This window comes from Asterias amurensis, chromosome 7 (genome assembly GCF_032118995.1).
Source record: "Asterias amurensis chromosome 7, ASM3211899v1".
In the NCBI taxonomy this organism is placed as follows: Eukaryota; Metazoa; Echinodermata; class Asteroidea; order Forcipulatida; family Asteriidae; genus Asterias; species Asterias amurensis.
In genome coordinates this window covers 16,681,768-16,708,691 of record NC_092654.1, presented here as the reverse complement: position 1 = coordinate 16,708,691, position 26,924 = coordinate 16,681,768, and the positions used below count along the sequence as shown (strand labels likewise).

General features: G+C 39.5%; 1 protein-coding gene across 24 annotated transcripts in view; it reads right to left on the bottom strand.

The window, feature by feature from the left end:
• Positions 1–26,924, bottom strand: part of LOC139940146 (titin-like) — a 235,669-nt gene that overhangs the window by 43,629 nt on the left and 165,116 nt on the right. For all 24 annotated transcript variants that reach the window (XM_071936406.1, XM_071936421.1, XM_071936416.1 and 21 more), the window contains 4 exons: positions 26,191–26,356; positions 25,530–25,661; positions 25,136–25,324; positions 19,104–19,409 (listed from right to left, as the gene is read on the bottom strand). In XM_071936406.1, coding sequence (XP_071792507.1) covers positions 19,104–19,409; positions 25,136–25,324; positions 25,530–25,661; positions 26,191–26,356 — 793 coding nt within the window. The remainder of the gene's footprint in view (positions 1–19,103; positions 19,410–25,135; positions 25,325–25,529; positions 25,662–26,190; positions 26,357–26,924) is intronic.

Sequence of the window (26,924 nt, the reverse complement as noted above, 5' to 3'; positions counted from 1 at the left end):
ATCTTCTGACTTTTGCCAAGTCACGTTGTCAGCTTGTTGTGTGACCTCAACAGTAATAGAGCGTCGTCTAGAACTTGGCACTGCTTGAACCTCTAGGCTAACAATATCTTCTGGTTTATCCCAGTGGACATTATCAGATTTTTCTGGGGCTTCCATTGGTGCAGATGGTAGTTTTGTGCCAGAGAGGGCCTTTTTCTCAGGAGAAACTGTTGCTTCTGACGATTCCCAGGAAACGGTATCTGACTTCTCTGGTACTTGAACAATTAAGGAAGGACGTCGTTCAGTTGTAAGTGACGTAGATTGAGGTTGAATTTCTCTTGAGGTATCCCAAACGACCTTGTCTTCAACAGTTGCTGTTTCTATCATGATTGATGGCCTCCTTTCTCCTGTCTCTGGTTTGACATCAGCTACGTCTTCAGGTGCATCCCAAGGAATCTCTTCCTGCCTACCAGGGGTTCTCATGGGACCAGAGGGAAGTTTATCCCCAGAAGCAGCATGAGCTTCATCTGGCATGTCTTCAGGTTTTACCCAGGAGATGGGGGCTTGCCTTTGAGGCACTTTAACAGCTTCAGGAGCAACAGCCTCTGCATGCTCTGGCACATCTTCTGGCTTCTCTTCTTCTTCAGGCTTGTCCCACTGCATGGTGTACTCCTGCTGGGGTGCCTCGAGAGGAACTGATGAGATTTCCTCCACAGCATAAGTTTGCTGGATGGGCAGGTCAGATGGAGTAGTGTCCCAAGACACTAGTTGCTCCTCCTGATGGCCTTTCTCTGGAAGAGATTGCATGAATTTATGCAAAATGTTTTCATGTGGCAGGCCAAGATCTCTCTCTTCTTCTGAAGACTCTTCTTCTTCTTCTACAGTAACCTCTTGAACCTCTGTGGTCTGGGTTACTGTTGTTGTTGTTCTCCGAGTTACCTTCTTGACATAACCCATTTCATCAGGTATCTCTTGTTCAATGACTTCAAAGGTAGTTACTTCCTTTGTTGGGGTTGGCCCGAGGTCAATCTCTGCAGAAGTTCAAGAAGAAATTAATAATGTGTTGTTCTTAAAAGTAAAACTAAAGTTGTCTTGCAACTTTTGGCCGTTACTTAATAATACCTGCTAAAATTCTGGAAAGATTTCCACTGTCTAATGAACCCCAGTATCTGAAGAGAGTAATACTTTAACAAATTATAAAATTAATTCTTACATTACCAGACATCGTGAAGCACTCCAAGTCTTTGTATTTTTTCACATGTTATTTACGCGCTTTAAGTGAACTCACTGTGCATTGATTCATACTTACACAGAGAATTGCACAAAATGCTAAAGATGTAATGCAAAATAACTTGCTTATAAAGCACAAATTTGCACATCTTTCAAACTTACACGTAAAATAGTACAACACTTGTCACTCAATGATGAATAATTAATAAATGATTTAGAACAACAAATGTAACGACATGAAATAATACATTAAATCGTAAAAACAGAATTGCAAGAAAGTGACTCCTTGAAAATTACGATGAATTATAACAGTTATGAATTATCATGCTAATGATGATCAAAAACACATTAACATAATCTTTCATGAAACTTACCTTCAGAGAAGATGATGAGTTCAGCTTGTGTTGATACAACTCCTGCTTGATTTTCAGCGACACACTCATACACCGTTTCGTCTTCTTCAATCACCTCTTTGATAATCAGTGTACAAGTACCATCAAGTTCATACATTGTAATGAACCGGTCACTTCTAACAGGTTGTCTGTTGATAAGCCAGGTAATGCTTGGTCGAGGATAGCCAATAATGTTACAGACAAACCGGACTTCCTCTCCCACGCTAGTCTCAATGTCGGTCAGGTGTCTGATAATTTCTATTGTTACTCTTTCCTCAGTTTCCTCTTGGGAAACATCAATGACCATTTCAATTGGCTGAAGAGTTTCTTCTTCCCGAGAAATATGAACTGTTGTTGTTTCCCGCCGTTCTATCTCTTCCTCAGGTTTGATTTCAAATCCAACCTCAGTGAACCTTTGTTGAAGAAGGGTTGTCTGTTGAGTTGGTGCTTTTTCAACTTCAACTATGAATTCAACGGGATGTAGTTCTCCTGGCCTTTCAATTGAAATATCAGTTATTTCTTTCTCTTCAACATCTGGTTTCCTATCAATAGTAACCTCTGTAATCTCCCTTGTGTCAGGCGTGTCGTCTTTCTGTAGTGTGATTTCTGTCACATACTCTGGACTCTCCTCAGTTGTTTTGTCAATTACAACCTCAGTTACTTGTCTAGTTTCAGGAAGGTGTTCTTCGACAACACTGGTAACTGTTGTTGTGACTTCAGTTGTTTCAGTCAAAATTTCAGCGAGCTCCTCCTCCGGAATTTCTCCTTCGGGCATTATAATTTCTTCATATTCGGGCAGAACAATTTCAAATTCTTCAAGTGGTGCATCTGCTGGTCCTCTTGGGAGCTGACTGACCTCGAGCACAACCTCTGCTGGCTGTGTTGGGGTCTTTTCTCTTTCGATGGTAACCACAGTTGTTTCTTGGGTTTCTGGAGCCTCCTTTCTCTCAATAAAAGTGGTTACACTTTCTGTCACTGTCTTTGGTCTCTCTTCAACAGCCAAGACAAGTTCAACTTCACGGGGTTCATGTTTTCTTTCAATGGTAACCTCAGTTCTCTCTGACACTTCAGAAATATCTTCGTCAGACTCCTCTTCTGGTAGTATCTCTTTCTGAATGACTACTTCTGTAACTTCATGAACCTCCGGTTGTTCCTCAACTTCTTCTACTGTAGTTGTGACAGTTTCTGTTACAGTCCGAGTGACTTCAGTTATTGTCTCTTCTTGAGGGGCTTCTCCAACATCAACAACAAGCTCAATTGGTTGAAGGGGCTGTGGTGCCTTTTCAATGACAACTTCTGTCCTCTCACTCACTTCTTCAGTAGGGCTGATCTCAAATTCAACAGGTGCAAATTGTTCTGGTTTTTGTATGGTTTCAATCTCAGATACATACACATCTGCATACGAGGAAACTGTTCCTTCTGTAGTTGTTACACGGCACTCAAATTCAGCATCATCATCTTCCTCAATAGGGTTGATGACTAGAATGTTTGTTCCATCTAGTTCACAAACAGATATGAATCTTTCACCTTGAACTGGTTTTCCGCCACGCAACCATTCCACTTTAGATGTGGGCTGGGCAATTATCTGGCATTCCAAGCGAGCTTCACTTCCCACAGGCACTTCAACATCATTCAAGTCTTTCAGAATAACTGGTTGAGTGACTTCACTCACAGTTTCTTCAATTGGAACTTGAAGTGGAGTTGCCTCCTCTGGTTTTCTCTCTTCATGCGTGAGGCTATCAGGAACTTCAGTTAAGTGTGTGACATCTGCTTCATCTGGATAAAACATCTCTACTTCAGGTTTCTTTTCAACTAAATCAGGCTTCTTGAAAGTTGGTCTTTGCAATTTCTCAACAGGAACCTCTTGAGGCAGAACTTTTTCTGGACCTTTTGGTTGCTCCTGTACATCAACCACCAGTTCAACTGACTGGAAGGGGGTTTTCTCTTGCTCAATAACTACCTCAACTGTGTCATGTGATTCCAGGATCTTTTCTTCCTCAACTACTGTTGTCACTGTTTCTGTCACTGTTTCAACTTCCTCCATGACAGTTTCTTTGGGCAATTCCTCAACTTCCACAAAAAGTTCAACAGGCTGGAGAGGTTGAGGTTGCCTTTCAATTGTTACACTTGTCCTCTCAGAAATTTCTTCAAATGATTCTTCCTCTTCATCTGGAACATCCTCTGGCATGACAACAACTTCATATTCAGCCAGTTCTTCAGGAAGCTCTTCATCAGGATAAATTTCTTCGGGCATAATTATTTCCTCAAATTCTGGTTGTCTCTCCTCTTCATATTCAATAACTACTTCCTTTTCTTCAAAAACTGGTTCCTGTTTATGAATGACTACTTCTGTCACTTCATGAACCTCTGGTTGTTCCTCGACTTCTTCTACCGTAGTGGTGACAGTTTCTGTTACAGTTCGAGTTACTTCAGTTATTGTCTCTTCTCGAGGGGCTTCTCCGACATCTACAACAAGTTCTATTGGTTGAAGAGGCTGTGGTGCCTTTTCAATGAAAACTTCTGTCCTCTCACTCACTTCTTCAGTAGGGCTGATCTCAAATTCAACAGGTGCAACTTGTTCTGGTTTTCGTATGGTTTCAGTCTCAGACACATACACATCTGCATATGAGGAAACTGTGCCTTCTGTAGTTGTTACACGACACTCAAATTCAGCATCATCATCTTCCTCAATAGGATTAATGACTAGAATGTTGGTTCCATCTAGTTCACAAACAGATATGAATCTTTCACCTTGAACTGGTTTTCCCCCACGCAACCATTCCACTTTAGATGTGGGCTGGGCAATAATCTGGCATTCCAAGCGAGCTTCACTTCCCACAGGCACTTCAACATCATTCAAGTCTTTCAGAATAACTGGTTGAGTGACTTCACTCACAGTTTCTTCAATTGGAACTTGAAGTGGAGTTGCCTCCTCTGGTTTTCTCTCTTCGGGTATGAGGCTATCAGTCACCCCAGTTAAAGGTGCGACATCTGCTTCCTCTGGATATAATACTGCTACCTCTACTGGCCTTAAGGAAGTTTGCTCATGTTCTATTACAACTTCTACTGTGTCTCGTGAATCTGGAATGTCCTCTTCCTCAACAACTGTGGTCACTGTCTCTGTCACTGTTTCAACTTCCTCAGTGACTGTTCTTTGAGGTAGTTCTTCAACTTCTACCAGAAGTTCAACTGGTTGGAGAGGCTGAGGTTTCTTTTCAATGGTGACACTTGTACGCTCAGAGATTTCTTCAAATGATTCTTCATCCTCTATATCAGGAGCTTCTTGAGGCATGACAACAACCTCATAGTCTGCAAATTCCTCAGGGAACTCTTCAAATATTTCTTCATAGACTGGCTTTTCTGTAACTTCTTCTGTCTTTACAGTAGTGACAGTTTTTGTAACAGTTTCAGTTACTTCAGTGAATGTTTCTTGCGGTGCTTTGTAAATTTCCATGCTGATTTCTGGTAGTTCTTGTGGCATCTTGTCGATTGTTACTTCTGTTCTTTCACTTACTTCTTCTATGGGTTTGTCATCTGGAGCCACCTCTAACTCGACAGGGGCAAATCTTGGAGTTTTCTTAGTTACTTCAACTTCTTTCCTTGACCTGTCTCCAACAAAAACATCAGCAGTGGAAGAAATAGTGCCCTCTGGATTTGTAGCACGGCATTCAAATTCAGCATCGTCACTTTCCAAGACAGGGCTAATCATCAACAAGTTGGTACCATCTTTCTCACTTACAGAAACAAAACGCCGTCCTTGCACTGGACTGCCATCACAAAGCCACTCTACTGTGGGTCGTGGTTGCCCAACTATTTGACATTCCAGATGGACCTCTTCGCCAACAGAAACTTCTACATTGGTCAATTCTTTTAAAACCTCTGGAGGCAATAATTTAACAACCGTCTCTTCTTCAGGTACTTCTTTCGGAGCTGCATGTTCTGGCAAAATTCTATGAGGTGAAATGTCTTCCGGTGCTTCAGAGATATCTTCTGGATAAAGTTCCTGTAGTGGTCTTTGCAATTCCGGCTTTTCATATTCCAGTTCTTCCTCGGAAGATGATGGGATTTCAGCAACTGGTGCAATCACTACTTCAACCGATTCAGACACTTCCTCATCTGGAGCAAGTTCTGTAACCTTGGTCACAGTTTCAGTGATTCTTTCAATTGTTTCAACAATGGCTTCTTCTGGTTTTTCGCCAGGCATAACGATTACTTCATATTCAGGAAACTCTTCATCAGACTCCTCTTCAGTAACAACAGTTGTGACAGTTTCAGTTTCAGTTGTAACTGTTTCAGTCACAGTCTTAGTTACTTCTGTTTGTGATTCTTCAGGTTCTTTCCTTGTGTCAATGATGAACTCAATTGGTCTACGTTGCTCTGGTTTCCTTTCAATTGTTATGCTTGTCTGCTCTGAAACCTCATCTTCAGAGACCTCTTCAGGCATAACTATAACCTCAAACTCAGGTTGGTATTCCTCTTCCTCTGGCATCACCAACTCTGAATATTCTGGCTGTGATTCAACAGGACCTCTTCGATGAACATCCAATGTGAACTCAACAGGCTGCTGTGGTATAGTTTGTCTTTCAATTGAAACCTCCATTGTTTCTCTTCTTTCAGGAATTTCTTCTTCCTCATGCTCCACTACAGTGGTAACCGTTTCAGTAATTGTCCTTACAACTTCTGTTTGAGTTTCTGTTGGCTCCTTCCTTGTTTCAATGACCAATTCAACCGGTTGGCGACGCTCAGGTTTCTTCTCTATTGTGATGCTAGTTCGCTCAGAAACCTCATCTTCAGAGACCTCTTCAGGCATCACTATAACCTCAAACTCAGGTTGGTATTCATCTTCCTCTGGCATCACCAACTCTGCATATTCTGGCTGTGATTCAGCAGGACCTCTTCGATGAACATCCAATGTGAACTCAACAGGCTGCTGTGGTACAGTTTGTCTTTCAATAGAAAACTCCATTGTTTCCCTTGTTTCTGGAATCTCTTCTTCTTCATGCTCCACTACAGTGGTAACAGTTTCAGTGACGGTCCTTACAATTTCCGTTTGAGTTTCTATTGGCTCCTTCCTGGTTTCAATGAGCAATTCAACCGGTTGGCGACGCTCCGGTTTCTTCTCTATTGTGATGCTAGTTCGCTCAGAAACTTCATCTTCAGATACCTCTTCAGGCATTACTATAACCTCAAACTCTGGTTGATATTCCTGCTCTTCTGGCGCAACAATTTCTGCATACTCTGGTTGCACTGTCCTTTCAACTGTTACCTCCCTCGATTCTGTTATCTTAGGTGCTTCATCTTCTGTTTCCACAACTGTGGTCACAGTTTCTGTCACTGTTTTTACAACCTCTGTAACTGTTTCCTGTGGCTTTTCTCCAATGTCTACCACAAATTCAACAGGCTGGAGAGGCTGGGGATGTTTTTCAATGAAGACGTCTGTTCTTTCTGAAACATCCTCACTCTCACTAATGATCAACTCAACCTCCTCAAAAGGTCGCCTTCTGAGAAGCTCTGCATGTGAGATCTCAGATGGGCGGTCTATCACATAGACTTCTGCAATTGAAGTTACAGTGCCCCCAGGGTTGGTAACACGACATTCAAACTCAGTATCATCATCATCATCGACAGGATTGATTACAAGCACACAGGTGCCATCTCTCTCTACCACTGTTGTGTAGCGATCCCCTGCAATAGGAAGTCCATCCCTAAACCACTCAACAGTGACAGGAGGATGACCAGACACCTTACACTCCAGACGTGCTTCACCTCCGATGGGAACATCAACATTTTTCAATTGCTCCAGGACCTGTGGACGCTTGATCTTGGTCACAACTTCTTCTTCTTGAACTTTACTAGGAGTAGCTTGTGCAGGTACAACGTCAACTGGCGAAATCTGTTCTGGTGTTTCAGTTACAGCTGGAGCTGGCTTCTTTGTAGCAACAGGCATAATGATGTGTTCATACTCTGGAGCAGGCTGAGGGGCAATCACAGGTTTCATTCGATGAGATTTAGGTTTAGGTAGCACTGGCTGCACCAACTCAGCATATTCAGGTTGCCGTTCTTTCGGTTTGTCTCCAACATCGACAACAAATTCTACTGGCTGCAAAGGCTGAGTTTCTTTTTCAATAAGAATGTCTGTTCTCTCTCGTTTCTCTGGCTTTCCCTCACTTTCACTGATAACTAGCTCAACCTCAATTGGTCTTGTTTCTTTGGGCATTTGCACTTCTGAGATTTCAGATGGTATCTCCATAACATACAATTCAGCTTTGGAGAACACTGACCCACCGGGATTAGTGACAACACATTTAAAATCAGTGTCATCATCCTCAGTGACTGGATTAATCAAAAGGACTTGCGTTCCATCTCTCTCAACAAAGGAAGTGTATCGATCACCCTCAGCTGGGATGTCATCTCTGAACCATTTCACAGTAAGTGGTTTCTCACCTACTACCTTGCATTCAAGGCGAGCCTCATGCCCAATGGTAACATCTGTATTCTGGACTGGTTTAACCACAGTTGGCCGTTCAGGCTTTTTAACCTCTTCAGGGACCTTTACAGGTTCTTCTGGCTTGGGTTTCTTTGGCTTTATCAATTCTGGTTTTTGTGTCTTTGGCTCCGCTGATGTTTGTTCCATTGGTTCTTCTCTAGATGGAGGCATTATAATCTGTTCATACTCTGGCTTGGGCTGCTTTGGAACAACTGGTTTTGGAGTTGGCTTTTGTAATTTTTGTCTTTCTTCTTTCACTCCAATAGTTAACTCCACAGGTTGTAATGGCTGCTTATGCCTTTCGATAGTCACCTCTGTTGTTTCGCGTCGTTCAGGTGTAACTTCAACAATCTCCTCAACAGTTTCAGTGATGGTTCTTCTTGTTTCTTCTTCATGCCTTGGAACATTCATAATAAGCTCAACCGGCATGAGTGGCTCCTCCCTTCGTTCAATAACAACTTGTGTTTCTTCTCGCTGGTCTGGTGAAGGGTGTCTCGTTAATGGAAAGACAGGTTGAAGCTTCTTAGCAACTGGCACAGAATCATCTGGGGCTCCTGGATGAACGATCTGTTCATGTTGAGGGACTTCTTGAATGTGCTCATCGGCCGGGGTAAGCTTATGTACAACTGGCTGGGGAAATGTCAACTCCAATGGGACTGGTGCATCACTAACTGGTAACTTTTTTTCTGGCAAGAGCCCTTCAGGTTCTGGTTTGCGCTGAAAAGGAACAGGCTTTTGAAACTGGATCTCTAATGGGGATTTTGGCTGTATCACCTCAGGACCCAGCTGGTGCTCTGTTCTTTCTGGTGGAGCGAATGTGAATTCCAATGGTGGTGATGCTTCCTTTGGATAAATATACTCAGGCATTGGCTCAATTGGTTGTGGAGCTTCTCTAGGTGGAAAGTTCATTTTCAAAGGAGGAACTGATTCCTCATGATCTGAATATGGAGTTGTTTTTCTCTGGACAGTGGTTGACGTAGTGTGACGAGAGACAGGTTGTCTCAGTTCAACTATTTCTGGTCTCCTTGGGAAATCTTCCACCTCAGACTCTGTTTCAACCTCTTCAACAGTTGTGGTCACTGTTTCTGTGGTTGTTGTAGTAGTCTTCTTTGTAACTGTTTCATATTCTTCTCCACTGTCAACTACTCTGGATGTTACCTCAGAGGTTTGCCTCCTTGGCTGAGGCCGTTGCTGATGTGGCTCAAGAATAAATTCAACTTCTTCAGGTGGGACATATTCAGGTCTGATACCCACCTCAGTTCTCCTTTGTACTTGTGGAAAAACTTCATCTGAAGTTGTTATTTTCCTTGTAACTTTAGGAGACTGGTCGACTTGAATATCCCTTCTGGTCACAGTACTTGGTCTTGGTTGAGGTACAGTTGGCTGTATAACAAATTCTACCTCATCTGGCTGCTTCTTTGATGGCTGCAAGGAAAGCTGTGTCCGTTGAGGTTCTTGTCTTTCACGGTGTAAAGTTTGTTGAACAGTTTCATGTACTCGGGTACTTGTAACAGACTCAACATCAGACTCTCTGTCAATACCAATTTGTAACTCGATTGGTTGAGGAGGCCGTCTGCGATCAATTGTCACAGTTGTTGACTCTGGACTGTGGCGCTGAGTTGTATCACCAATATGAATTATGAGGGAGGCAAAACTTGATGCTGTGCCAAGCTGATTAGTAGCGCGACACTCGTATTCACCTACATCCTCTTCAAACACTAGAGTGATTACAAGAGTGCATGTACCATCCTGTTCTTGAATGGAAAGGAATCTGTTGTCCTCGAGTGGTCTTCCTTCTCGTAGCCATGTAATTCTTGGAGTTGGGTATCCATCAATAATGCATTCCAGCCTAGCCTCCTGACCAACAGTTACCCTTATATCCCTAAGCCCTTGTATAACATATGGTGTCTTAGGTGCTGGAGCATAGGATGGTGCCCCAAGTGGTCGAACTGCCAATTCTGGTTTAGGCTTTCTATCTTGATGTGGCCTGCTTGGTTCTTGTGGTTCAGATACAGGAAACTGATGTGTTCTATGCTCTTCATAGATCCTCTCATGACGTATTGTTTCATCAACAATCTCGGCATACTCAGGCTCAGGAAAGTCAGAAAAATTCATAAGCCTCTGTGGCTGAACAAGTTCTTGTGGCTCAAGGAGAGGCTCATGTACTTCTGGAGGCTCAATTGGCTCTCGAAGTTTGTCAAGACTATCAAAACCTTTTGGCTTTTGTAATACCTTTGGTTTAATCTCAGGCTCATGCACTGTTGCTGGTTTCTGAGGCACTGCCATTTTTTCCAGTGGTTCTAAAGAAAACTCTCTGGGCTTAGGTATCATCTCAGGCATTATCTCATGTTCACGAACAAACGGGGGTGGATGCATCTCTGAAACAGGTACAAATGGTTCTTCAGGTTGAATAACCAATGTAGACCTTGATGGTGGTGGAGGAGCTGGTTGATGTGATATCTCTGTCTCGATACGCTCTCGCTGCCTTTCTTGCCAGTCACCTGTAGTGATAACAACCTCTTGAGTGTGTTGCTCAACTGGCCGTTGGAAAGAAGGTTGCCTGGGTCGAGGACCTCTTGTAGGCAACTCCACTGTCACACTCTCTGTTCCACTCTCATGATCAGACATCACTGTTTTTACTGTAGTGGTTTTTGTTGTTTTAGTAGTGACAGTTTCCACAATTTCTTGGCCATCTTCAAAACGCTTATTGACACTTCTTTCAGTCCAACTGCCCTCTTCTTCAGGTTCCTCATGAATAGTTGTTGTAATGAGACTAACATCTCTGCTCCTATCTGGAGAATCAAACTGTACAGTAAGATCAGAATAGGTTATTGCCTTTCCGAGCTGGTTAACAGCTTTACACATGTATTCCGCATCATCATCAATTGTAACCTCAAGAATTGTCAGTGTACACGTACCATCCTCTTCATAGGTAATCTCAAACCGTTCATCAGAAGGTATGGGCCTTCCATCCTTGAACCAAGTAACAGTTGGCGTTGGCCTGCCAGATACCCTGCATGTAAACCGAGCAGTGTAACCCTCAAGAATTTCCTGTGGTCTACAAGGTTGCACAAAACGTGGCTTTTCACCATGCTCAAATAATATTTGTGTCTCTCGCCTGCGTCTATGCCTGCGCTCGCTACGAGGTATGGGTTTGACAATCAGATCAGCGAAACTAGAAATTTCCGCTCCTTCTGGGTTGACAGCCCTGCACTCAATTTCAGCGGTATCATCCCTTTTGACACTGTGAATTGTTAATGAGCAATGACCAAGGTCATCATAATGCAGAGTGTACTTCTCGCCTGGATGGACTTCAATTCCATCACTAAACCAGCGAATGCGAGGCATGGGCCTGCCAGTAACACGAGCATCAAACTTAGCAGTGCTTCCCTCCAGCACCTCAATGTCCAGTAACTCATTCATGAAGCGTGGAGGTCGGCGGGTTCTGATGATCCGATCAGACCTCTCAGAAAAGGACACGTCTGATGGTGCTTCTGTGTCACTCTCCACGACGGTGGTGGTTGTAGTTGTTGTGGTTTTCTTGACACGTCGGATGATCTCAGACTGTGAAGCAGTTTCATCCTCTGCTGTTGGTAGCCCTGTTAAATAAAATAATAAAAAATATTTATTAAAATATTTATTTTGAAAATTGTAGCGAAGTAAACATAGATGCGGCTACTGAATTCCAACATGTACTAATTTCATTCACACAAAGAATCTTTACTTACCACTGACAGTTATTCTGCAAGTGCACGCAGAAGTTCCTAGTGGATTTTCTGCCCGGCATGTATACTCTCCAGTGTCTTGAGGAAGAGCATGTGAGATGACAAGAGAGACTCTGTTCCCATTGATGAGATACTGTGACTCTTGAGAATCAGGGATTACCTGGTCATCTTTGAACCATGTGATGGTCGGGAATGGGTGTCCAGTGATAATGCACTCAATCTGGATCGTTCCTCCTTCACGGACAGCGACATCGTCGAGGAGCCGTCTGAAGTGAGGTGCCTCAGGAGCTGTCTCCTGTGACCCACCGAATCCCCCAATGGACAGTGTGATATTAATTGGCTGAACCGGATACATTCCAGGTTCGACCATATACCGCCGTCGAGATTCTGGTTCCATTGTGACCATCGGCTGCCGTGTAGATTGTATAATCATTGGTTTTATGTCCATGTACCTCATGCTCTCTGACCCATCGTCAGTCACAGTTTCTGTTACTGTTCGTGTAGTGGTGGTTGTTTTACGTGTGATGGATCGCAATTCCTCATCTTCATCATCACTGAGTAAATTCACATTGATAGGTCGCCTTGAGCGAGAAATACGAGGACTCTGCTCTCCGATGCTTATTCCACCAGGAGCCTTATCGACCCCAATGCAGATGCGCATTTCACGACGACCTTCACTAATGTCACTGTCAAGTGCAGAGTCAACTGTTTGAGGAAGAAATACAAAATCATTACCTAGATTTGAACACCGTTTATATAACTGTTAAAAAACAAAATTCATAGGATTGTAAACAAAAATCTTACTTTTGACTTTTATTGTTGAAATTTACTTAGTATTTATACAGCGTTTATATAACTGAAATTTTAGACATTAGATAACAGAAATTTCAACATCTTAAACTTCAGGTATAAACTTTTGATTAAAGAATCTATTTTTGAAGGTGTAACTCTGTTATTGATTATTATTTTTTACCTCTGACAGTGAGTGATGCAATGCATGTTGACTCTCCAGCAGGATTTGACGCTTTAACCACATAGTCACCTTCATCATTGGGTCTCACGTTACGAATCTCAAGAATGCATCGACCATTCTCAGATACTCTGATTGTAATGCGGTTTCCAGATCGCAATTCTTTGCCACTCTGTCAAAATAATGATTGCAAACAAATTACTGTTTAGTTATTAACATAAAAATAGGTGTCAGCTTACTGACAGGAACAATATTGAAAAGAGATCATGGCGCAGTCTGAACAGTTTGGGTGTTATTAAAGTGTTGAGGCAAAAGGATGATTGTGTGTAGTGTGAGTAAATATAAGTGAAACTGTCCAGAAAACATGAACAGATACATGTATTTTGCCACGATCTAGCGTTCTTGTTTTTGGTTCGAACAATCAATCCCCAACAGAATACAAAACAATGAAAGATAAAACAATCATTGTGGGCGAGTGTAGTTAACTTGAGTTCAGCAAGTTCTGTGCACAGTTATGCCACATACACAACATATATGCAGTTGACTGAAGAAAAATTGTTGGTAAACTCACAAACAAATTTTACAATATTTGGAGGGCTAAATAAACAAGAATGTATCGACAATGAACAGTTTAAACAGGGTTAACGAATTGATAATAGTTCATTTACCTTGTACCATCTGACAGCAGGTCTAGGGTGGCCAGAAACATGGCATTCAAATCGAGCGATGTTGCCTTCATGTACCTCCTGGCTGCTAAGACGAGAATTGAAGGTCGGAGGAATCGAGCGAACAACTCGTTTACTCCTTGGGTGGATTTGGATCTCAAAGTCAGAGGCGTAGCCCTCTGGTGCCATTGTGAAGGATGAACGAAGCGACTGCTGCTCGGTGTCACTCTGGACAGCTCTTCTTGGAGCTGTGAAGTTAATCAGTTACATTTTTTTAGATTACACAAACTGAAGGTTTGTCAGTTTTCCTTAATTTACTATTAACATACCTTAATCTTTGTAGCTTGTGAATTGAAAAAATATTCTTGATATATGGAAGGTTTACAAAATATTTATTTACCTTATATTATAGTAGCTTATTTATTGAGAACAAATCAACAAGAATAAAAAACAATTTAAACAAATAAGATCAATTAAGCCAGACTGATTTTTTAATGCAGCTGATGAAAACAAACCACAAAAAAAAAAAAAAAATTAGAAATCTATTGTTGTGAGCTTACCTTCCACAATGAGTTTAGCAGTACACGACGCCAATCCAGCAGCATTCTCCGCCTTGCATGTTATTTTTCCATGGTCGCCTGGCTTCACTCTCGGAAAGATCAGTGTGCTTGTCCCATCCGGGCGCACTGCAATCCTCACAGTGGGTGAATCGTGCAATTCCTCTCCATTTCGGTACCACCAGATCTCTGGTGTTGGTGTACCAATCACAGTGACATCGAACCTTGCCGTGGTTCCTTCAGGAGAACGGCAGTGGCTGATGAACTTAGTGAAGGTAGGAGGGATTCGCGCTTCCATGATTCTTGTGACAGGTGGCGGGTGGGCTAATGCCATAGGCGTCGACGTCTGGTGCAATTGGGTTTGATGAGTTCGGGAGATCTCGGGAGTTTTTGATGTTGTGGTTGTCTTGGTTGTTGTCTTCTTGAAAGAGCGACCGGCAAATGGTTTTGCTTCTTCCCTCGCCTCAAATGTGGCAACGACAGGCTTATCAGCAGCTGCTGATGTACCCTGAAATACGTGAAAAGCATACAGTAAGTTGTGCAGTTCTGTGGCCATTAAATGGCTACAAAAGAATTAATTACATGTGTATCACTGGACTTAGTACTATAGTTTATGTACTCTCAATAAACCTTGAAGACAGATGAACAATCATTTAACCTTATCAGTCTCAAAGATAATTGGAAAAAAACTCTTGCATCTTGAAAAGATGTGATGTTTCCATTGTCATTTTGCATAATTTGTACTAAACTATTTAAAATGCAATTAAGAATGGTTTTTCCTCCGACAACAAGAATGTTTGAACATTTAATCCCAAATGTAGATCTTTAAAAGGACTGGGATTGGGCAATAAACTTGCATGACCCAATTTTTACTGAAATGTTTGTTTTCTATGAACACGTGATTCTGTTTCAAAATGACAAAAAAACTAGACATTTGATTTTGTTTATATATGCCATGCACAGTGCACACAATTATTGTTGGTACATGGACGATGGACAGGATATAAAATTGCCTTCCCCAAAATAATTCATTTTTAAAATTTACAGAACTTGCAGTTAACACTGGCACAGTTTTTCTTGCAATACCTTAAAGTACTTGAATCTATGAAAATAGCTTTTTTGAATTTAACCCTTAATTTTCTGATCAGATCTGCCATAAATCAAACCTTGCATCTTTATGTAGTATGTTTTTAAAACATTCATTCAAACGAAGGAAGAAATAACAAGAAATTTATATCATTCGGATCCTACCTGCAGTGGTTGTGAAGGTTGTGAAGGTTCTGAGGGTTGCGATGGAGACGACTCGTGAGTTGATGTCCCACTATGCACATGTCCATCAGTTGTTATCTTATCTTTCTCTACTGGTAGCCTCTGTAAGACCGGTACAGCATGCACGTGAGGTTTCCTGGTCTCTCGTTTGAGTGGCAACGCAAAGGCGATAGTTCCATCATACGGAAGAAGCTCATCAATATCTTCGTCTGTGTCTTCCGAGGTATCAAGACCCTGTTCTGCACTGTAGGCACCGCTAACGTCACCCCCGTAGGATTCACTGAAGCTAAGGGGTCCAATGCCTGGTCCTTCCGGGGCACCAGCTGAAACAGGTGGAATCGAATAAAATGATTGACATGTTTCAATTCAAAACACTTAAAAAAAAAAACTACTGTGTTATTTTGCGTATTGGGATGTATGATTGTGTTTAATACAAAAACAAATGATAGCTCTGGTCAAGTTAGGACTCCCATGCAAAAAGTGTGAATGAGTGCCCCCTTTTTTGTTTTCTTCAAATGGTTAAACGCTGTTCTTTTCCTTATGTATTGATGTAACGCTTGTAAATTCTTGTCTTTTTTCCTTACAGTTATTAATCAATATTACAAGCAAAAGCACACTGTTTTAGTAGTTACATGCATGGTTCATCTACATATTAAGATAATTAATGTTTGTTGTTGAAATCAAGTTCTATGTATTTTTTTTCATAAACGCCGCATTTATAATTTTCTTAGATTTGTTCTAAATTATTTGAGACACATTTCTTATCTTTTGAAGATGCATCGTGTAATATTATCTAATGGGAAGTATTGGCGGAAGTTCTAAAAAGAGCCTATCCGGTAGGTAAATCATAGGCCATGCAAGTCTTGAGTGAATTTGGGCATTTTCCGAGAAGGAAACAAACTTGAGCACTTCAACAGATTTCATCATTTGAACACTCTCAAGACATGCATAGTCTTTTGCATCTCACATATACATGTACATGCCCAACAATTTTTGCTACTTCTGGCCCCAATTCTGGCGCACAAGTTTGTATTTAACTTTACCCATTTCATCCTTCAATACCATTTATTTTAACAGAAACCATCAATTCTAAGAAGAGCTTAGTCTTTGAAGAGTGTATGTAAAAGTCCAATCATGAAACAATTCTTGGATAATTTGTCTGAGATAAACAATATAACTCCTATGGGTTTCCGGTTATCAATGGAGCCAGTTTCTGTGAGGTTGGCATGGCTTACAGTGGAACTACGCAACACTTTAGAAAAGGATTGTTGATCAAGTAATTGCACCAGCTTTATTTGTATTCCCACATTATCGCAAATATAGTTACAGATAACAAACCCAAACATATTAATGCATACTTACATGCTTATTATCCTTTGTGTAGTGAGAACAAGCAGGAGGGGGAAATCGGAAGCCGTTAGCATATTTGAGCAAACAGGATAACATTAAACACTGAAGACCAAAACTGTTACATCATGCAGGTAAACACTTGGAGTCTACGAATTCAGGCGCATGCTTTTTTTTCTTTTCGTTTTCTAAGAGTGCTGGCAACAACAATAGACAACATTAACACACCACAAATCATGTCAACTTTATTTATCTCGAATGACATCAAAGTTTACAAAATCATAGCGACATTGCTTTTTTTTTTTTCATTATAAGACATTGGACAAAAAGAAAAATTGACATCAAACATGCAAATATGGTTTTTATTATGTGTCACATAGATAGCAATCAGTTGAACACTCTCTTATTTGTTACAATAAAAACTGCAATTACAAATGAACACACACTGACAAAACACAGTTAAAAAATAACTGTAAAAAAAAGATTTAATTACAGCGTGCAATCCAAAAGCAAAAACACATTCACAGGCATAAACACACTAATGGTTATAAAATACTATAAACAGAAAATTAATAAAAACAACTCTACAAACAAAAGCAGGCAACTGACAAGACAAATCTGTAATGGCTGATTCTTGTACTTTATTGAAAGTATGAAAGAAGTGAGTGAAAGTATGGAAATGTCAACATTATACTTTAACTTTAATAGTGTTTTGTATGTGTGTCGAAGAGTAGAGGGGAAAAGAAAAGAGGAAGAATTCATTTTGAAATGGGATTGATGAAGTGGACAGTCCTAAGTCACATATTTGAAAATGTACACATGCTCTGAACTAGTAAACGATTGAGAAAAAGCGTTTTCTGAGTTACAAATGAATAATGTATGGTATAAAAACTTGCTAAGTCATCTGTTGCAACTTCAATTAAAATTCCTCAGACTGTAGAGACATATTAACTTTTGCAAAGTTACGTAAAAGGCGACGACGACCCGACAAAATTCTGAATGAAAGTGAATGGCACAATGGTACCTGGTTTTGCCCATCTGGAGCTCACTTTTATTTGTTTTCTTAGTTTGTATTAATTTTTTGCCATGTTGGCTACTTTACTTCATGTTTTTGTAAAGCCCTTTGAGACTCTACATAATGTGCTTCATAATTATGTTTTATTTTTACTATTGTTATTAAAAAAAAGCTTGCCCTAAGACATACATGAAACAACTGTCTCTATAGCCCAAGGTATTCAAATTTAAGCAGTAACCTAATTTATTGTTCCAGGCATCATTTAAAACCAACCCAGAAAGTAGTCTTGAAAACAAGTCAGTAATTGTTAAACACGGTGTAGAGCTACGGGGACGGTACACTCATCTTAGAGCTGCCACGCGCTAATGTACCTACGACTGTTGCATGTGTATAATCGCACTGTGAATGTTGCATGAATGGCAGAATGTGTGTTAGTAACAAATAGGCAGAGCCTTACGACTTGTCATCAAGTCTAACCCAGAAAGGGCTCATTACTGGTCTGCTGCCACCAATCGACACAAAACCATGCGTACACATAAAAACTCACTGGTATACATGTACATTAACACTGTTATGCACAAAACTGTCTCAAGGTTTGAATTTCCAACTACTCGCGGTACATTTCAAATTATATCTCAGCTCAAACTCATTATTATCTTCTCCTCATCTCTTTCTCTCTCTTTCTCCCTCCCTCACATTAATCACTGACAGATAATAATCTCTTTTGATTGATTCTTGGAAAGCAGTCATTTTTTCAAAAGAGAATGGTGCTGTTAGTGTATTTTTTCTCTTTTTAGACTGTGCACAAATTATCCCTTCACAGTTCATGGGGAAGGCTGATTGAAACGTCAACACTAATGATTTAGAAATATTCTCGTGTCAATCTCTCAAACTGTGACACAGACATCAACTCTGTTGTAATGTTGCTCAGCAGGAAATGTATTCTAAAAGAATAAACACCTTCCAAATGTGTTCTGAACATATGATGTCGTAGATTCATCAAAAATGCTTCACTCTATGGAAACGTTACCATAGTGTTTTGAAAGCTTTGGTGAGTGGTTTATTCTGTTATGCAGTACCTAATCCATCATTTGGAGGATTTAGGTAGGCTGGGTGATTTTAAGTAGAGATGATAAAGTAGAGGGCATGTATTTTGTATACTGTGATCACAGTCAGTGCCAACAGAGTACATGCCAGCCCGATACGATTGCCTCCATGCCCCCTGGTCATTGAATTGGTGCCCTTGAAATGTACAGTAGCAATTGACAATTTCCTCCTTTATCAAGGAGAAAATGCTTCGGTGCCCTTACCCTTCCAAAAACAGAGCATACCGGCCTGGTACATCCCTATTGGAGGTTTTTTATGAGTGTTCTTGTCAAACTTCCAGCAGGTAAAATCAGCTCTCATCCACCAAACAAAATGCTTTGACTGGAAAATTTAGCAGCTCTACAAACTTACTGAACTTACCTTCTACGACAAGCAGGGTGCTACAGGTGACCTCACCAGCGGGGTTTGATGCCTTGACCGTGAACCGGCCAGAGTCGTCAGCAAACACCTCCTGGATGACCAATGAACTGGTTCCATCAGGTGAGTCCGTTATTCTCATGTACGGTGAACTGGCAATCTCCTTCCCTTCCAGATACCATTTTATTTCAGGCCGGGGACTGCCTGTGACCTTGCAGTCAAACCTGGCCGGGTGACCCTCGGTGACCTCGACCTTTTGAATCTTCTTTACAAACTTAGGGGGCACGGCCGCCGATTGAATTTCTTCAACTGAAAAAGGTAGGACACAAATAGACAGAATAGTGAGATGGTGGGATTGTGTTTGTTGAATTAGTGTAAAAAAACGTTACATATTTGGTCCGGATTAGATGATTTTGATACAAACAATTTTTTTTCACAGTGGGTTTGCAATTTATTTTTAATCAAACTGCCGGGATGGTTGTTGACATATGGTGTGAATCAACCGTTATTTTGTTTATAACTTAAGTTGGATTACAACCAAGCAACTGCACATTGCAACAGCTTTTCGGGAAAGACACATGCTTGTTGGTCTATCACAAGACCACTTCAAAATTAGTTCAGCCAAAACCAGTTTGATCCTGTCTATACTGGATTGATCCGGTCTATACTGGATTCAGTGAGGTTTCTTTTTGATAGAGGGAATAGGGATTGGGTGTGTGGTTTGTGAAGGGAGTTTGTCCTCGTTTTTGAGGATCTTCATGGGTTGCATCCCACTTCAATTGAAGAAATTATGCAAGCGTGCGGCCATGCCTGTCCCTTTAGTGTAAAAAGCTGTGCAGTGCTGGCTTGAGACATATTCATACAATGCTAAGTGTTTGGTGCAAGATCATGGTTAAAAGGTAGGATCTCATCCTATTCGTACTCAAGGTTACAAAATTGTGATTTTTAGTAAACATTTCTCAACTACAAGTTAGTTTCATTAAATAGCATGTATATTTTTGAACTTCCCCTCCCCATGAAAAGTTTACAGTTATCATGCTTGATGTGAATTCCATATACTTGTTTCTACCACTAATATAAATCGTGCAAATTTGTATAAAACGTTTCCAGAGTAAGCAGTTTTTGAAGCTTTTGCCTACAATTCTGTCCCCCGTCAAACGTTGACAAGCAGGCCATTATTGGTTCATTGGAGGTCCGTAGAAAGATTCACAGGAAACTCGGATGGGAGTGGAACCCACAGCCTCGGAGCAGATGTCAAAACCATAGAGCTTCCAGAAACATCAATTTCTGACATTTTTCATTGATGAATACATGGATCTACTTCACACAAGATTCTTCTTTACAATTATTCTTCTTAACTTGTAAAATATTTGGAATTCACATCAAAACATTACCCCCTTGAAATGTGACTTTTCTTTGTTTTGTTGATTAGATTTTGACAACCCGAGCATTGATTAATTTTAACCGGCACCATCTTGTTAACATTTTAGCACTGTAGTATATGTGCCCAATACAGCCTCGCTCTAATAAAGGAATGCATGTCTGTAACCCAACACTGAAGTCTTTAAATAAAATAAAAACATTCTTGAATTTGCTGACAAATTCATCAATCTTTCTGATGAAATTTTGGGTGTATTTCTACCACTTTTTTCCAGTTGGTTTGACTTCTAACAGAACTTTGCATTCCCTTATTCTTCAGGACTAAACGCTGAGGCTTATTGAGTACAAAAGAGAACACCATTTGTGCAGTTGCAAACCCACTGTTACTACAGCATTTTATTGTACAGCTGTCCCTTCATTCATTAATAAATAAAAAATGAATTGAGTGTATTGTTAACAGGACCATTTCACCATACTAAAATACTTCACACTTTGGTCATGCGTAATAAGAGAGGCGAAAAACACAATAAGCCGTTGACATCTTAGTGGAAAAAGCTACAACATTTTGACTAAAAACCAATCCAGTCCTTACTGTATGGGAAACACCAATGCAGAGCAAGATGTATGTAATTACATACAAGATAACATTTGTCATGTGTTAATGAACCAATGCACTGCATTTGTGTTTCTGGGCAGTAAGACAAGTCTTGATATGTATTTAATTTTTATTTATTAAGACTTTGGCTTTGTTCCAAGACATGGTTTCAGTTTTCAGCTTGAATTAATAACACATATTCAATAGAAGAGGCACTCTTGGCAAGCTTCAATGTGTTCATACAGTAGTGTGCATTTTCAACAGATAGTTGATGTCAAAAAACAACTGACCAGACCTTTACAAACTCCAACTACATGTTCATTGAGCAAAACTGACCTCACAACATTTTCCAAAATGTCAGAAAGTTAAAACCAGTCAGTTGAATTACACAGAGATATTAAAAGGCATTGGACATTAAAATACACACACAATTACACATAAAAATATGACCAGTTCTGCTTGCAACACTTTTTCTTATCAAACTACATGTGGCGACCTTCCTATAAATCGTATCATCCATTTTGCTTTCTCCGACAAGTATGTAGAAAAACCTGCTGCCAAATCGAGGCAAGAGGCACTCGATAGTCTGGCCCCTTTCGTGAATAGCTGGAATCGTAATTCAGGATTGCTTTCAGACACAGGGAACCTCACTAACATGAAGGCAGCATGAAGCTCTATTGCAGCAGTATGTGTAAAAGACTCAAATGGCAGTGATTTTCTTTTAGAAACTCTCCTCAGAGAAACGTTGTTTTCAAGTTTCTTAGAGCTACGTCCGAAAAAAACAAAAGTACAAAAATACCAGTTCAAACCGCATGCTTAAATATGTTTGTTTACACGCTTAGTCAATTTACCTAAACTGCGAATACTTTTAAATTGTTTATGCTAAACTCCTTTCTAGCGACTAAACATTTTCACATTACTGCATAACTTCCATTAAAAAGGAAACATATAATTTTCACTTTGATTCGTGAGCGACAAAAAATAACAACTCCGTCCAAATTGGTTCAACAAAAACAACAAAATGATTGCCTGAAAATCAAAAATATAAATTAAGAAATGAAAGACTACGGAAGCAATATTCATCAAATCAAAACCAAAATCACACATAAAAAGTCTTAAAACTAAACTAAACCAAACCAAATCAATGCCCAAACCACAAACAAAAAATACACAGACTGCTGGTAGATACTTTGATTTGCAATATACTTTTGAATATAAACTGAGCATGGCTAATCAAAATGACTCTTATTGCTCTTTAACCTCAAGCATGTCAAGTGACATAAACAAGTGTTTTATTTTCTTCATTTTTTAAAAATTAATGTCTACATTGCTCGAGTATAAAACCTAAATTACCGGAGCTTGATTTGTGTCTGCCTATAAAGTTTTACTAGATATCTTTGGCTAAGGAAACTTCAAAAGCTTATACTAATACTATACAAACAAAACTTCAGTGCTCAAGTGGCTAAGAAAGTGCATTTCAGATCTAAGTTAAAGTGCAAAAAATAATAAAAACATCTCTTAAATATTGCATGGTACAATCGTAAAAATAAACTATCAAAGTTTGCGTTGCTTACGCTCTAAAAAGCTATTCTCTTTTCAAAAGTAAATCTTGCTTCTTTCTATAAATGCCTGTGTGCAAATTTCAAACTTAACACATCTCATTTAAATTAGGTAAGATGTAGCATAATGTTCGCTTTTTTTAAAACGTGGTTGAATCAATCCTTTTCTTGAGAAGGTGCCCTTTTTTTGCATATTCAAATAAGAGAAAGGATGTATCTAAAAAAAAAAAAAAAAAAAAACCTTGCATAATTTTGCATACCTAATTTTATTTTCGATTGAAAACCCAGTTTCTAAACTCTACTTCAGTGCAAGGAACAACAAAAAATCTGCATAGTTTCTATCAACTAAAATATAAATGCAGTTTGGAACTCAAGATAACCTAGAATTCTACAAAATTGTTAGAAGTTCTGGGGAAACATTGCATATAACTGATTGTCAGGAGCGTAACAATTTATTTCAAACATGATAAATTTAGCATACAAAAATAAATCAGGGTTCAGGGAGTTTTCATGAAAGTTAACAAAATAACACAAAGGACGACACTTTTTTATGTGAAATTTCAAACCAAGTAAAAATGAGTCAGATTTTAGACAAGAAAATGTCGGCATTTGGAACTTTAAAAAAAAAGGGTTTTACTTTTACTGTGTTTGGATGAACTGAGGTAGCTTTAGATTTGAGGAATAATGGTTAACCTTGTTTGTTTACTCTTTGTGTTATAGAACAATTTGAACACTGCAAATACTTATAAAACCAGTTAGTTATACGTGTGCTAAATTTGGGCATTGCATAATTTTGGAAACTTTTTCTGGTAAAGTAGGGGCAATAATCACTAAAAAGGCAGTATGTTTTAGTGTTTAAGGTGGTACGACTAATCATAATTACTGCATAATTTTTTCACACTTTAATCTACACAACATCCGTTAGTCAAGTTAATAAGAAAAACCACCAATGGCAGGATTCAAGAAACAACAGCGGGCTGCTGAAGTTTCACTTGTAAAATTAACTGCAACTGCAGGTTTCCCGTTGCGATGCCAAATTATTTGTAAATGATTTTCTCCTCATCGGACTGAGTCCGACACACTGACATGAAAATTACAATGGTGATGTTAAACCGTGTTAATCAGATTGCGACTGTAAATGGCTTCATCCTCCGAAGGCAATACATAGCATTATGAAGCACCATGTGTTGAAAGGAACAATCTGTACCATATTAAAATGGCTCAATACCAGGCTAAGCACCAACGTTTAAAACAGAAGTCCCTAAACTAAGCACCTCAAAAAAAAACACCATAAACATCAGTAGACTCTGATGGAATTCATTTAGAACACCACAATAGTGTCTTTGCAGCAGACTTTTTTTTTTAAATAGAAACCTGTTGTAGATATATGACTCATTCAGGACCGGACATGGCTAGGAGCTTTTGTGAAAACTTTCCAATAAAATTCAAGTTAAAATTGTTTTAAAAAAATTGTGAAAACATCTCCCAGTTCAATCCGGTCCGTATATAAGCAACAATCCTGAGCCTTTTTGGCTAGTCCCAGACAGGCTGGACAAAAATATTATTTTTCTACTAGTAAGTGTGACAGTCAACAAACCAGCCATAAAAGTCATGGTACTACAGGACTATGTAAAAGTAAACTTCCCTTATAATCTTCAAACAAAATATTCAACTTGCATAATTTACTTTGTAACAAGTGCATTTGAAAAAAGGCTTCTTTTTGTCTAGCTTGACTCAAAAATCCTATTAAATATTCGGGTTCATCTTTCTTTCTATAAATGAAACGATATTCTTAACATAAACTTTTCACAATCTTATTGCCTACTGTACTCTCAATTACACTCACTGCATAAATCAACACAGACTTGAACCAGTCTTCTGATGAAATTACCAACTTAAAAACAATTTTTGTCTTATTATTAACTAAGACTAGTACTGCACACAAATGACATTGTCCAAAATCAGACATAATTTTTTTTTACAATTTGGTATTAAAGGTATTTTTCTTAAATCAGTACAATTCATGTTTATTTTAAGGCAAAAGGCTAAAAGAGAGCATGCAGCACAAACAAAATTACGCTGCGCTGTCAAGCCCAACGTAAACTCTCCCTCAACGTGCTTACTTCATTAAAGGCAAGGTGTACATACAACATTGGTAATATTATCCACAAATGTTGAACTCATCAAATTCTGACAATTTTACAGAAGTAGGAGTTTCAGTTATCCTCTTCAGCGACTTTTTTCGTTCAGTGGCAAAACCCCCACTTTCTATCAAAAACATGTTTTCTTCCAAGACTTCTGCAAAACTTGAGGATACAAATTCTTTGTCACTAAGTCATTTTAACGACAACTTGTTTCCAAGCAAGGAAGCACACTGAGGTTTGCAGTTATGCCAACATTACCAATGCTGTAAAGTCACTCTATCAATGAAGGAAAATGAGCGTAAAAAAACAAAAACAGCGCCAGACGCATTTTTTACAAATCTTCCCCTGACGACTCACCTGCGACAAGCAGCTGTGCGCTGCAGGAGGCCGTGCCGAGGCCGTTGCGCGCCTCACACGTGTAGGTGCCAGCGTCTTCAGGGAAGACCTCGTTGATCTGGAGGCGTGCAACGCCGTCTTGGTAGAACATACGGAAGTAGCGGGAAGGCTTGATGACTGCATCTTTCAGATACCAGGTGATTGTCGGAGCTGAAATGAAAAGAAATTGCAATAATGGGAAATAGTTAAATATTAAAATAAATATTTCAAAAGCATGCCAAAATGTATACCCGTGGCCCCCAATTATCAATATATCTTCTTTCTTATCTACTGTTTCCTGTTTAAAGAAATAAAATAATAAAACAAAAATTAAAAAAAATTATGGTAGATTTTGAGAATACAATATTTTGTTTACCGGGAGTTCCCGAGACCTGACAAGCAAATTCTACAGGGCTTCCTTCAGACACTTCCACACTTCTGGTTGGTGTGTGGATAACTGGTGCTACGCCACTCCCTGGTACTCTCTCATCTAATGGCATGTCGCCACCTGAACATTGAGAGAAGAAAATAAAAAGTCTGTGTAAAAACCTGTAAGGGAGACAATTTTAAGAATTATCCATGCCTAGATACAGACAAAAATGTTTCACAGTTTGGGGAATTGTCTGGTTGGGATTGGTTTTCATTCGTTCTTTTGATTAAAAAAGAAGGAAAAGAAATCCATGAAAGGACATGACTATAAAGGGAGTTACAGCGCATTACACTCTTACTGAAGTAGACCTAGCGGTTAGAGAAAAATTGCATTAGTAGTGGCTTTATGGGTATGTGGAGTAAAGTAGACTGGTATTTTTGTAACCAAGAGTATAACTTCATACACAAGACAACAGTCATATTTAGGGCCGGTCATTTGTAACTTAGCTGCAGTTATTAGGAAAAAATAAGCACTACTCTGGTCACATCTGAATATTAGCCGGCACAACAATCTGTCTGAATGAGAAGTTGGGATAAAGTTTGTTCTCTAAAGAAAAACAAACTACCAAGAAATAACCAGAAGAGCCATATCGAACGGGAAACTTTACCTTCCACAACTAAAGGGGCTGTGTGGCTGACGGAGCCAGCAGAGTTGACGACTTCACATCGGTACATCCCCGAGTCTTCAGGTCTACTCTCGAGAACCAACAGGGTATGAGTGTCTTCGTCTTGTAGCATCTTGAAGCGAGGGTTGCTGGATAACTTCTGGCCAGCCTAAGAATAGTGACCAAACCAAGGGAGGTAGATTTTAAGAATTTGTTGGGAGCAAAGATGCAAATGTTTCAAACATCACTTGCAAAAGGTATTGAATATTAGTATTAACAACTTCACTACATTCCCCCCCCCCCCTCTCTCTGATGGCCAATATTGTACTACATATAGCGGTTTGATTGATAAGCAACTGAAGTACAAGAGTAACTCTTGAGTTTTTGGCTTCATTGTCCAAGGGGCAATGAAATATCCAAGAAATGTCAAATGTTTAAAGTCTTATTTAAACTTGTCAGAACAAGAGTCAAATAATTCAACAAATTTATAAGGCAGGCATGATATAGGATCCTTGGAAAAAAAGTAGGACATTTTTAATGAGTACTGACATACATGTTAATGCTTGCGAAGAATTTCAGGCTATTTTATCATAATTTTTTCAATTTTTCCCAAGGGCAAAAAAAAAAAGGATATCAGACTAAAGTAAGAATAATATCATTCCTGATCACGACACTAAGAGTGCCAGGAAAATAGGTTGTCCTCTTTAGCTGAAAGACTAAAAAAAACTGTAATAAAA